General features: G+C 41.9%; 1 protein-coding gene across 1 annotated transcript in view; it reads right to left on the bottom strand.

Annotated features, from left to right (window-relative positions):
• LOC145397988 (glutamate receptor ionotropic, delta-1-like) overlaps window positions 1–13,679 on the bottom strand; it is a 254,064-nt gene that overhangs the window by 55,228 nt on the left and 185,157 nt on the right. The window contains exons 3-4 of the mRNA XM_080270955.1: window positions 1,714–1,957; window positions 1,286–1,435 (exon numbers count right to left, since the gene is read on the bottom strand). Of these exons, the coding sequence (XP_080127081.1) occupies window positions 1,286–1,435; window positions 1,714–1,957 (394 nt within the window). The remainder of the gene's footprint in view (window positions 1–1,285; window positions 1,436–1,713; window positions 1,958–13,679) is intronic.

Genomic DNA, 13,679 nt, shown 5'->3' on the forward strand with positions numbered 1-13,679 from the left:
TTGTGATATGAAAAAAAAAAATAATAATAAATTAGATTATCAAATATTGACGTGACTACCCTGAACTGGTCCAGTATTATTATAAGTTTCTAAATCATTTTCAGTCATTTATCTTCAGTTAAATGGCGGTGGCAACAGATAATTTGCTAGAACCTCCACTTTTCCCTCAAAGCTTTTCAGACTTGATGACACGAAATATCATACACCTTTTAAACCTCAAAAACATAAAGTATCAAGGACGTTCTCGATTTTGATAATGCGAAATATCATGGAACTTTTCAACTCTAATAACACGAAACACCAGGCCCAGCATCATCACTGTCATAATTTCTCTTAAGGCACTGCCAACTATTATTAATATATCAAACTAATATTTCCCCTACGTATTCACTTTTGAGTAACAGTTAGAATGGCTTATAACCGGAATGAGGTGGTGACTGTGTAGGGAAAGGCGAGGAGGAGTGAACAAATCCTGTAGTCCCTGTCTTTGGGCAAACACTGAGAGACCCGAGTGGAATGCAAGGTTGCCAAAGAATGTTGCAAAGACTGCATGGTGACAAGTTACACACACACACACACACACACACACACACACACACACACACACATACAATATTTATTGCACGGTGTTAACTGATGATGTCAAGCATGTAAGGCAGATGTTTTATTTAGTCATTGAGAGATTAGCCATAACTATAAAATACAAAAATATTAGTGGCTTCTCGTTTTGCACTGTATATTTCACCTACTGACAGATGTTTGTACACTAATTCGATGGCGAAAAAGGCAGAAAATCTGTTACAGAGCTACGCCTTCAAATATAATATTTTTTTTAATGTCGGCTATAAAACTGGAATGAGAGTATGGGTTGGAAATCCCTTTCCCTTCTTAGTGCTATTGGTGGCGTGGTGGCCCCTCTGCCAAAGTATTTGTGCTACAAGCAACGTTGTGTCCACAACGTTTTGACACAGAATGAAAGTGGAACATAGAATATACAGTACTCCTCTGATCACTCTGTCCCCAGATATTAAATTGATTTGTTTTAAGTCTCCCGACACCATGTGAATATGTTAAGTGGTAGGCATACTGATATGGCAGCTCCTTGGTGCAGAAAGGAATAGTTTAAGAGGAAGCCACTGAGTATCAGTTTTTGCAAATGTGTCAGAATATTGGGCACTCTGATGAGTTGAAAACTGAATATCTTTAGAATTCCATTGCCTTATTCTGTGTTATGGATGCTGGAAAAAGGATGGCTGCTTAAAAATAATTCTGATTAATGACTTACTTGACTTTCTTCTCCAATGAGACTTCCTTTATGAGTCTCGTATATCTTGGCCAGTATTCCAGTCTCCACTAGACGAGTGAGGTGGTCAGACAGGATGGTGGTGTAAGGAGTGTTGCGTCGTAGGAACCACGACAAGTACCCTTTGTAGAGCTGTGAGGATACACAGTAAATAGATCATTAACTCTTTATGAACACTTTAAAGTAGACTTCTGTCATTAGCTCTTTATGAAGATTTTAAAGAAGACTTCAGTAACATATTCCTTTTTATCTGTTGAGTGACGCTTGTTTCATTTAAACAGTGCAGGAAAACTGCATACTTATTAAAGAGGGAGTAAAAACGAAAGCAATTATGTAACTACCATAACTCTACAGTATCAAGACATTTTGCGAGAAAGGCAGAACAGACACAAGGAAAAAAAGATATTAACCTTTTCATCCATTATGTAGGTAGAACGAGTGATCTCTTTTTTATACTGGGTGAAGATGAGGTAATCGTACGAGACGATAACGGCATGCGTACCCTTATGAACTTGTTCTAGTAGGAATCCGTAAGGGTCTGACACATCAGTGAAAGGGTCTAAAAACAGTTTTTTGCCCAGGGCAGCCAGGGTGGGGTTGCTGGAGGACTTCAGGTCTTCGTACACGTAACCTCCGTGGTCAAGCATGCTAGGTCTTAGTGGGAAGAGAACAAGAAGGACACAATAATGAGGTTAATATGAATGAAAAAATATATATATATTTTTAAGTAGATCTGGCTTATCATCACCCATTTAACACAAATGTATATAGCTGGTGTTTTGCAGGATGGTCCATATATTGCGTCACATTTGCCAAGTACCTGTCTGAACCGTGCCCGCAACACACAAGAATAAACTACCTGATAAGGATAGATTACATGGCTCACTCTGTATAATACTCGTACCTGTTATAGACAGTTTCAACAAATGGTCAGGTTTGACTATGCAATTGAGTGACTGTTACGTACTTAGTACATATATATATATATATATATATATATATATATATATATATATATATATATATATATATATATATATATATATATATACACACGCGCCTTGTGACCCTAGCGGGCCGCTCATCACTCGTCTAACTTAGAGCCGTTTCTGAAGCACGCTTCACTATGCTGCAAGTGTTTTGTAGCCGTATCTGTATGACAGTGTAGACGTCGCAGTTAAGGAGAAAAGATGGATTTTGCGGGAATGGAAAAGGGGTAGTTACAAAGAGAAATACAGTACTTTGCTGTCTAATGCACACCTAGAAAGGAGGTATTCAGGGCAAACTCTGAGGCTCAGAGGCTTGTACTGAATAACCTAAATAGCGTTCAAAGAAAGAATATGAAATTTAAGGTAGCAAGTCAGATGAAGCAGGGATGTAACTGGTGAGCACTGTGTGAAGAATGATGAAGGAAAGGTAATGGTGGACAGTGATGATATTAAAGACACCTGGAGAGAGCAAGATAACCGGTTGCTGAACGAGAAGCTTGCCTGGAAAAGAGAAGGATTGATGTCAGCGGATCCAGTACTTGACCCATGACCCTTGAATGATGCTGCTACTGTGAGCAGGGCAATAGGCAGGATGGAAGTGGGGAAGGCGACAGGTGTGTCTGAGTTGACTGCTGAAATGCTAAAAACCTAAGGAGACACAGGAGTGGATTTGGCTACTGATCTGATAAGTATGATTATGTATAAGTGTGTTGTCCCAGATGACTAGCTGAAGAGTAAGATTGTAAATGTGTACGAGGGAAAGGGTGATGCCTAGGTGAGAGGAGACTATAGTGGCCTAAAACTTTTGGACCAGATAAAGGTAATGGAGAGAGTCCTTGAAGGTACGATTAGGGAAAGAGTGAATACTGATGAGATGCAGTTCGTGTTTATGCTAAGCTGAGAGACCACTGGAGCCATATTTCATTGTACGACAGCTTCAGGAAAATCATATGTGATGGAAAAGGGAGTTCGACTTTGCTTCTGATGATTTGAACAAGGTCTTTGACAGGGACCGAAGGAAGATGGTGAAGTGAGCCATAAGGAAGTTTGGGATCGAGTAGCAGCTATTTATGTGGGTGTTCGCACACAAGTGATACTGAATGAAAATTTTCCGTGAATGTTGATGTGGACCAGGGATCACTCTTGAGCCCTTTATTGTTTGTCATGGTGGTTGAATCTCTCTCACGTGATTTGTGAAACGGACTACCATGGGAGATGTTGTATGCCGATGACTTGGTGTTGATTGCAGAGAATGAAGGAAAGGCAGAGGAGAGACTTACGAAATGGAGAGAAGGAATGGGGCGCTATGGTTTGAGAGTAAATGCGGACAAAACAAAATGGATAATAAATAGGGATGGTGACGGTACTGTCTAAGCAGTGGGATAGTGGCCACGTGGTGTTTGCCACAAGGATTTGTGAAATAAATCCATCTTATGCAGTGTTTGTGATAAATGGATGCATCAGAGAAGTAGTGGTATTAGAGGTATACTACTAGATAATGCTGATTTCACGTATGCATATGTCTGGGAAAGCATGTAGATATTGTCAGGCATGAAAGGATTGATATTGCTGGTGAGTCTCGAGTGTGTGGATGAGTTTCATTAATTGGGGGACATTTTATGTGCTGGAGGTTGGACTGGAGCAAGCTCTGTGGCTTTTGGGAAGTTCAAGGAGCTGTTGCCTCTCCTTACACTGAGAGAGTTCTTCGTCCGTGCTATGGGATCTTTGTATGCGGTATGTGTTAGAAGTGTAACACTATATTGTAGTGAGACTTGGACAGTAAAGAAAGAGGATACCCATAGGCTCAAATGTAGAAAAATGACAATAATTAGTTGGATGTATAGTGCGTCCTTGAATGTGAGACATGGGGGGGTAGGGTGCTAGAATTATGACTGAAGAGTAGCTAGGTAAGGTGGGACTGGAGTGTATCTGTGTTGTGATGAGGAGGGTGGAATGAGATGGTTTGGGTATGCCGAGAGGATGGTGGATGACATCTGAGTGCAGAAAAGTGAGAAATGTGAATGCGGCTTCGGCGGGAGGGTTGCGAGAAGCAGCTAGAAAAAGACCTGGGACGAGGTCATACGGTATGACCCCAGGAATAAGGGATTGCACAAGGGGGCTTCCAAAGATAGAAACCCGCCGTTAGGTGACTAGGGTCTACACATCCAAACATGCTGGAGCCATTAATATATATATATATATATATATATATATATATATATATATATATATATATATATATATATATATATATATATATATATATGTAATGTACTGGGCTACAGTTAATTTTAAGTTGATAATTTTGTATGGCCCGCGGATGATGTTAGAAATATCCTAATGGCCCTTAATAGGAGAAAGATTCCCCACCCCTGTACTAAACAGACATGATTTTGACGTGTGAGAGTTGTTAGCGATTGTTACATCGTCCACGTTCCTATTTACCATCAGCCACCGGACACCACAACAGCACAGGCCAGTGTGCTGTGGCAAGACATGGATTGAGGTCATGTCTGCCGCATCTGAGGCATTTTGGGAAATGTTGCAGTTTGAACAACATGCAGTATCCAGACATTTCTGAGAGGGAAAAACATTCCGCTAGTGCCGCATCCACCTTATTCACCTGACTTGGCATCTTGTGACTTCTGGTTGTTCCCGAAACTGAAGGCACGATGAAAGGGAATCGTTATGGAAAGTTTGAAGCCATCCAATCCAAGATGACAACCTTCCGAAGGAGATCAAGAAGGAAGACTTATAGCAATGTTTCAGGCACTGGCAGGAACGGTGGAACAAGTGTGTGTGTGTGTGTGTGTGTGTGTGTGTGTGTGTGTGTGTGTGTGTGTGTGTGTGTGTGTGTGTGTGTGTGTGTGTGTGTTTGCTTGCAGGACGGGAGTACTTTGAAGGGGATTTCTAATGTATGCACCAAATGTTCAATAAAATACTGTTATTCTGACATTCACCAAATTTCTTATCACTCCTAACTTTTTAAAATTCCTCGTATATATATATATATATATATATATATATATATATATATATCATCATCATCAGCTGTTTGAGTATCCACTGGAGGACCGGCCTATCCCGACCGAAGTCGGGACGATACAGCCAGTGTATCTACCAAGTGGCTTAGGCTGTCTGGTAGAGATTGTATGTATGGTGAGAAGTGCTTGTAAGTGTAATTGTAGTACTGGACTGGCTTTGGATATGTGTGTAGTCTGTGAACCAAGTGTAATCGGCCCGCACAAGCCGACTGGGTGCAAGCATACTTTTTAGTAAGTGACGCTGGTTCAACCACAGCACCACTTGTGTCCGCCAATGCAGTACATGGCCAGGTGAATACTCCCAAAGTTTATTACCCTGGTGGGGCGCAAACCCTGGTTCACCCGTGTACAAAACGCACATTCTACCACTGTACCACAGAGGCTCCATATATATATATATATATATATATATATATATATATATATATATATATATATATATATATAATCAAACAACAAACTTAGGTACATTGTGCTTTCTTCTTGGACTTTGGATAAAAATATGACAAATTACCTCTGCCAACGGAGTTTGAGAACAATAAGTATTCATCTCTGTTGGTCTATCTGTTGTTTGTTCACAAGATCTCAGTAAGTTATTCATGGATTGTAGTTAAGAATTTTGGATATATGGGTCATGCGTCAAGTAAGAGCTAATTGAATTTTGGTGGCATTCTGGGTTGTCTGATATGGACGTTGGCGGATGAATGCGCTGTCTGAGGGTTGTATTCTTGTTCCTTATCTAAGACTGCTTTACCCCGAAAGGAGTGGCCACAGAGAAATCTCCTTCACTATCACGTTGCCTTCTCTCAAACTCACACGTTGATAAAAATAATTACATGTAGCAAGTGACTGCAAGTTTGTTTGGCCCCTTGCCCATTTTTTTTCTTTTGCTTTAGTCTTTAAATTTTATATCCATTACTGATACAGTTTTGGTAGGAACTGGAGTTGGAATAATGATAATGATGATGATGATGATGATGACTGTCAAATCCCAGTCTTGGTTCATCTTCCACTATGGCCAGACTAAAGGTTGAAGGATCTTGTGAGCTATTACCCTCCACTATGCCAGTGTTCTTAATGACCTCCTCAGGCATCTTGTTATGGCAGCATTTTCCTTGCCGTTCCATGCTATACTTTATGACTAGGGTGAATTCATACGCTTCACACTCATTCACTTGCAGAGTTTGACTTTACAATGTTCATTTGGCTAAATACACACTGAACATCAGCATTAGCATGCTATTGAGAGAACTGTTAGAACTCGGTTACAGAGATGACTGCACGGATTTTCCCCAGTGGTATCTACTCCTGGCCAAAGCAAAAATTCTATCTGAACCTTGTTTCCACACTGTGTAATGTAATTTTCCCCACTAAAAGTCTATGCAGGTAAGAGTACTTTCGTCACCAATAAACATCCTAACCAAGTTCAGAATCCCTAGTTTAACTGTTTGCAGAAATTCACTTGCACTTAGCGATAACACTGACCGCAATTCACAAACATTATCTGGCAAGCGATTACGCAGTTGCTTGGCAAGTTCAGTAAAGATCTAGATACACATTTGATGAATATCTGCATCATCAGGAAACTTGCAGTCCATCATTTCTCTCTCAAACTCATAACCCAAATATGAGTGTGGAGCCAGGAAATTTTCTACTGAGTCCCTTTCTGTTATTTTTGTCCTCGGATGATGATCTAAGAGCAAAGGGAATCAATCAGCTGAGACACATCATTCAGTAATTTTGTTGGATGACATACCTCTGCTTGGAACTCTTTGTTGACATACTGAACTTCTTCAAGAATGTGCTTTAAAAACACCATAAACATATTGTTTTTCTTAATACAAAGCATTAAATAAAGGAGTTCAGCAGTATAACAGCGCTATTTTTTCCGTGTGTTCAAATCAAGTTGTAAGCTCAATCCACTGGTTCAGATTTATGACTATTGTAGCCTCAGTCACCAACCATCGTGTCTATCTTAAATGCACGTTTCAAAGGGGTCTGTCCTTCATTAATGAAGTCATGAAGCTCCTTGTACCTTATCTGACTCAAACGAGTGTGAGAACCAGTTGAATGTCTCTCATAAAATAATGAGATACCGTGGAAAACGATCACTGGCAGCATGAGAGACTGCAAGTTGCGGTGTATGACCCACACATCTGATCAGCAGCTGTCGTGGAACTTCCGCCTTTAATTTCACATAAACACCATTACAACACTGGTCATCACTGATGCACTGTAAGTCATACTTGCTGAAGGTTTCTGCATGTCTAGTCCGTTATTTCTTAAGACAGTTTTATGGCATCACATATTGCATCAGCATTGCACTCGCTGATTCGTCGATATTCCAAAATTTCACTGCAGTTTTCTTTTTTTTACCAGATCAATATCTAGTAGCAGTTCCTAATAGCTTTGTCACAGCAATGTCAATTCTTTCCTCAATCAGTATGATTAACTTTCCTTCACCTATATCATCTCACAGTTCTTTGATGAAATGACAAACAATCAAATTACAGACCACTGCATTTCACTTAGATCTTTTGTTTCAGATCTTTACATCTTTTGCTGTCACTGAAGAACATTTTGTTCACCTGACAAATGGTCTGCTACTCGTAATGCACAACGTTCTGCCATGAATAGAGCTGCAAGGCCCTCCGACTTTCTGGTGTCATTACCCTTTTCTTTTCCCAAACGAATAACTCCTTGTCTCTCAGAACTAAATGACTTTTCTGTTTTTTTGTGTTTCTTAGTGTTGCGATGATTATCAAAGTTATTTAATTTTGCATGCAAGGAACACTTGTAGTACTTGCAATAGTTCTTAGTCGCATCACCTTCTAGTAAGCCACTTATTATATTTAGTCATTGAGCAACCCAGTTCGACAGCCCCGGTTGTATGTCCTGCTTGTTGCTTCTGAATAAGACATATGAAAGGCAGTCAACAGTCAAAATAACGATCCTTACAAAAGCCTAGATGCAGTCTGTGAGTGTAGAAAGAAGGCGGCGTAACTCAACTGAAAATTCTAACAAGAACAAGTCAGGATGGTCACGGTGAGTGGTACAATACAGGTACTTACAGGACACGAACGATCGCTATGGATGACGTGTGCCTGTTTTATTAAGAACAACACATTCTGTGGAGCTCTTATATATATATATATATATATATATATATATATATACCCCTGGGGGTAGGGTTTTTTTTTTCAAGAATACTCCCCCAGTATCCCTGCTTGTCGTAAAAGGCGACTAAAAGTGTTGGCGGAGGGTTAGTGCCCCTCCCCGGAAAACAACTAACTAAAAAAACAAACAAGAAGCCTCCGACAAGGACTGACCAAACGATGACGACCCAGGACCGGACAAAGGACTTGGTAATGGCTACATGGAATGTAAGAGGAGCGAATGATGAGGTGAAAGAGAGAGAGATTGTCCAGGTGCTTGAGGGTGCGAAAGTGGATGTATGTGGAATAACTGAAACAAAATGGAGAGGAGAAAGTGTGAGAGAATGGGAGTATGGATGGGGTATATGTGCAGGAGTAGGTGAGAATGAGAGGGCAAAGGAAGGAGTATGTATAGTTGTGAGTAAAAGATGGAAGAAGAGCATAAGACAGTATGGATCAGTTGGGTCAAGGATTGTGTGGGAAAAGTTGAACGTTGGAATACAAATGTGGGCGATTGTGTCTGTGTATGCACCAACGCAAGATTGTGCTAGCAGAGTGAGAGAAGAGTTCTGGACAAATGTGCAAGTGTGCATGGAAAAGTTTGGAAGGAATGAGAGAGCGTTTTTGATCGGTGATATGAATGGTAAAGTAGGGAATGTGAAGGTGGATGGAATAGTTGGTGAGTGGGATGTGCCTGCTGAGATAGATGAGAATGGCAGTGCGTTAGTGGACATTTGTGGTGGGAGGGGGTTGGTGATAGCCAATACCCTCTTCAGGCATAAAATGATCCACAGGTATACATGGCGAGTGATCAGAAGGGTGGGTGGTGAACTGAATGAAAGGAAGGCAATGATTGATTATGTGTGTGTGGATGAAAGGATGCGAAGATGTGTAATGGATGCAAGAGCTTATAGAGGTTGGGGAGTGGACTTTCTGACCACTACTTGGTGGTGGTCAGAATTAGGATCCAAATAAGATGGAGGAATAGAAGAAGGGAAATACGAGAGGAAGGAGTACTTGCAGGAGAGTGGAAAGGTTACAAGAGGATGAGAAAATGGCAGAGTATAAGAGAGAAGTGGAGGAACGATTGGGCAAATATGAATTGGAGCAGATGGGGAATGTGGAAGGTGTGTGCAGGATATTTACAGAAGAAATATGTACAGCATGTGATGTGGTGTGTTGGGTGAAGAGAAGACGGAGGGGGGTGCAAGGAACAGCGTGGTGGAATGAAGAGGTGAGACAGGCTGTGGCACAAAAGAAGAAAGCATACAATGAATGGATGAGAAATAGGGTCGTGGAAGAAGTTGAGAGGCGGAAGAGAGAGTTATATGTAGAAAGAAAAAGGTGAAAAGATTAGTAAGAGAGAGTAAGAAGAGAGTGGATGAGGAATTTGGAAGGAATTTGAGTGTAAGGTGGAGGGACTGTAAGAAAATGTTCTGGAAAGAGGTGAAAAGAGTAAGACGGGGTGGAAGTGAGGTTAGCAGAGGAGTGAAAGATAAAAATGGTAGATTACTAGTGGAGAAGGGAGAAAAAGTGAGCAGATGGAGAGAACACTTTAAGGAATTGTTGAACATACAGGATGGAAGTAATGCGAGTATAAGTGGCTGGGGAATGGCTGGGAGAAGGAGGGAGGTGAGAAGACAGGAAGAAATCAGTAGGATAGAAGTTGTGGAAGCAATGAAGAGAGTCAAACTGGGGAAAGCTCCAGGAATTGATGGAGTGTGTGGTGAAATGCTGAAGCATGGGGGAGAGATAGTAGTACAATGGATGTAGAAGATGTGCAGATTGGCCTGGGAGGAAGGTAGAGTCCCGGAGGATTGGAAGTCAGGTATAATTATTCCCTTGTACAAAGGAAAAGGGGGAAAAGAAGTGTGTGGTAATCATAGGGGCATTTGTCTTCTTAGTATAATAGAAAAAGTGTATGGTAGGATACTTATTGACAGAGTTAGAGAAAGAACAGAGGAATTAGTTGGAGAAGAACAGGGAGGCTTTAGGAAGGGAAGAGGTTGTGTAGATCAGATATTCATTCTCTGATCTTTAGTGGAAAAGTTTTTGAAGAAGAGAAAGAAGTTGTATGCGGCTTTCATGGATTTGGAGAAAGCATATGACAGGGTGGATAGACAAGGATTGTGGAAAGTGTTAAGAATATATGGAGTAGATGGGAAGTTGTTGAATGCTGTGAAGAGTATGTATGATGGTGCTAAGGCTGCAGTGCGTGTGGATGGTGAACTAAGTGAATTTTTCTCTTTGGTGGTTGGGTTGAAACAGGGATGTATCATGTCTCCATGGTTGTTTAGTCTGTACATGGATGGGGTTATTAAAGAGGTTCAAGGTAGGGTAGTGGATGTTGGAGTGGCCCTGGTGAGAGAGGATAGTGTTTGGAAACTCCCTGTACTGTTGTTTGCAGATGTTACTGTGTTGTTGAGTGAAGATGAAGGGGAGCTGCAAGGCTTGGGTATGAGTTTGAGAGAGTGTGTAAGAAACAGAATCTAAAGGTGAATGTAGGAAAGAGTAAAGTGATGGTTTTGAGAGAGGTGAAGTCAGCGAATGTACAGCGAGGTTGGATGGTTAGGAATTGGAAAATGTGAGTACGTTTAAGTACTTGGGTAATGTGATGAGTAAGGATGGAGGTTTAGAGGGTGAAGTGCTTGAAAGCGTACAACAGGGAAGAAAGGTTGCTGGTTCTTTGAAAGCAGTGATAAGAAACAGGGAAGTGAGCATCGAAGTGAAAAACTTACTACATGACAGTATTGTGATACCAACTCTAACGAATGGAAGTGCAGCTTGGACGTTGTTGGAAGGACAAAAGTCAAGAGTGAGAGCAGTGGAAATTAATTATTTAAGAGGAGCCTGTGGAGTCATATAGAGAGACAGGCTGACGAATGAGGATATAAAGGAGCGTTGTGGTGTGGATGTGGATGTGATTCGAAGCGTTATGAGGAACACGCTGAGGTGGTTTGGCCATGTGGAGATGATGGAGGGTGAAAGACTGACGAAGAGAGTGTATGTGAGTGAGGTGGAGGGGGGAAGAGGGAAAGGGAGGCCGAAGATGAGATGGAGGGATGGGGTGGAGAGGTATATGAGAGAAGGGGGTGTGAATTGGGAGCAGGGCAGTGAAATGGCGGGGGACAGGGCGACGTAGAGGCGATTTGTTTGTGGCCATCCCAAACGGGATTGAGGCACCTGGCGGGGGGGACACAATCTGGCCGCACTATGGGGTGGTACTACTATTATGCAGCCAGGTTGTGTTAGGAAGAATACTGCTACCGTATTCCCTGCGTGTCATAAAAGGCGACTAAAAGGGGCGGGGTGAGGGGACTAGGGACCCCCTCCTCTGTTTTTTAGTTCCTAAAAAGAGACAAGCCAGAGAAACGGATGGGGGATGGAGTTATCCCCGTACACTGAAGATTGGGTCTATGAATGTGCGTGGATGTAGTACAATTGAGGCTAAAAGGGAGGAGATTGAACGAATGTTTGTGAGAACAAAGTTAGATGTGTTAGCTTTGAGTGAAACGAAGATGAAAGGGAAGGGTGAGTCTATGTTTGGAAGTGTGAATGAAAGATTGTCAGGTGTTGATAGAGGAAGGGCAAGAGAAGGTGTGGCCTTGTTAGTGAGTCCGGAAGTACAGCAGTGTGTGGTTGAATGGAAGGAGGTGTCATCGAGACTGATGTGGGTGAAAGCGAAATTTGAACGTGAGTTGTGGGTGTTTGTGAGTGCATATGGGCCTGGTAGTGAAAGGGATGAAGAAGAGAGGGAGTCTTTCTGGAATGATGTTGATGAGTGTCTGCAGAGTTTTGGAGCGAATGTGAATGTGGTAATGATGGGAGATCTGAATGCTAGAGAGGGAAATGTAGCAGTTGAAAGTGTAGTTGGTATGCATGGTGTGCTTGGAAGAAATGAAAATGGGGAACGAAAGATAGCGATGTGTGTTGAGCGAGAGATGGTGATTGGAAATACGCTGTTTGAGAAGAAAGATATTTATAAGTATACATGGGTGATACAGGAGGGTGGAAGGGTTGTTGATAGAGCTTTGATGGACTATGTGGTTGTGTCTAGGAATGTAATAGGAAGATTGTTGGATGTGAGAGTTCTGAGAGGGGAGGGTGGAGGTATGTCTGACCACTACCTGGTGGAGGGAAAGTTAAGAGTAGGTAAGAGATGGGTGAGAGCTAGGAGGGTTAGGTGTGGCAAGGAGGTTTTGAAAGTGAGTGAGTTGGATAAAAGAGAGAAAAAGATAGAGTATCAGGAGAAATTGAAAGATGAGTGGAACGCACTGAAAGATTAGGAAAATGGCAGTGTGGAGGAGGAATGGCAGTTGTTTAAGAGTGCTGTGGTGGGGCATGCAGAAGAGGTGTGTGGTGTGAGACGTGTGGGTGGTGGTGTAAGAAAAGGAAGTGAATGGTGGTGCGAGGAAGTAAGTATGGCTGTGGCTGAGAAGAGACGTGCGTATGAAGTGTGGCTGCAGAGGAAGGATGGGATGTCATATGAAAGGTATAAGGAAAAGAGGAATAGGGCGAGATGGGCTGTGCGTGATGCTAAAGTGGCAGCAGATGAGAGGTGGGGTAGGCGGCTTACAGAGAATTTTCAACAGAATAAAAAAATGTTTTGGAAGGAGGTGAAAAGGGTGCGAAAGGGAGAGTCTGGGAACGAAGAACGAGTAAAAGCAGAGGACGGAAGGATGTTAATTGAGATAGATGCAGTAAGGAAGAGATGGGCAGAGTATTTTGAAAGATTGTTAAATGTAGAGGAAGGAAGGGTGGCTGAGATTGTGGCAGATGGAAGGGTGCATGGAAAAAATGTGTTGGGAGAGTTGAATGATTCTTTGATCACGAAGGAGGAAGTGGAGAAGGCAGTAAAGGAGATGAAACCAGGGAAAGCTGTAGGTATGGATGGGTGTGCTGTGGAATCCCTGAAAGGTGGTGGAGTGACCATTGTTGACTGGTTAGGAAGATTGTTGAATGTGTGCTTTGTGAAAGGTACGGTGCCAATTGACTGGGCAAGTGCTTGTGTGGTCCCGTTGAATAAAGGCAAGGGTGATAAGTATGAATGTACTAGCTTTAGGGGTATAAGTCTGTTGAGTTTTGTAGGTAAGGTTTATGGTAGAGTGTTAATTATGAGAGTTAGAGAGGGTACTGAGGGAGTGATTGGTGAAGAGCAGTGTGGTTTTAGGAGAGGGAGGGGATACGT

Source organism: Coenobita brevimanus, chromosome 44, assembly GCF_032717465.1.
Source record: "Coenobita brevimanus isolate Jiangsu-jjx chromosome 44, ASM3271746v2, whole genome shotgun sequence".
Classification (NCBI taxonomy): Eukaryota; Metazoa; Arthropoda; class Malacostraca; order Decapoda; family Coenobitidae; genus Coenobita; species Coenobita brevimanus.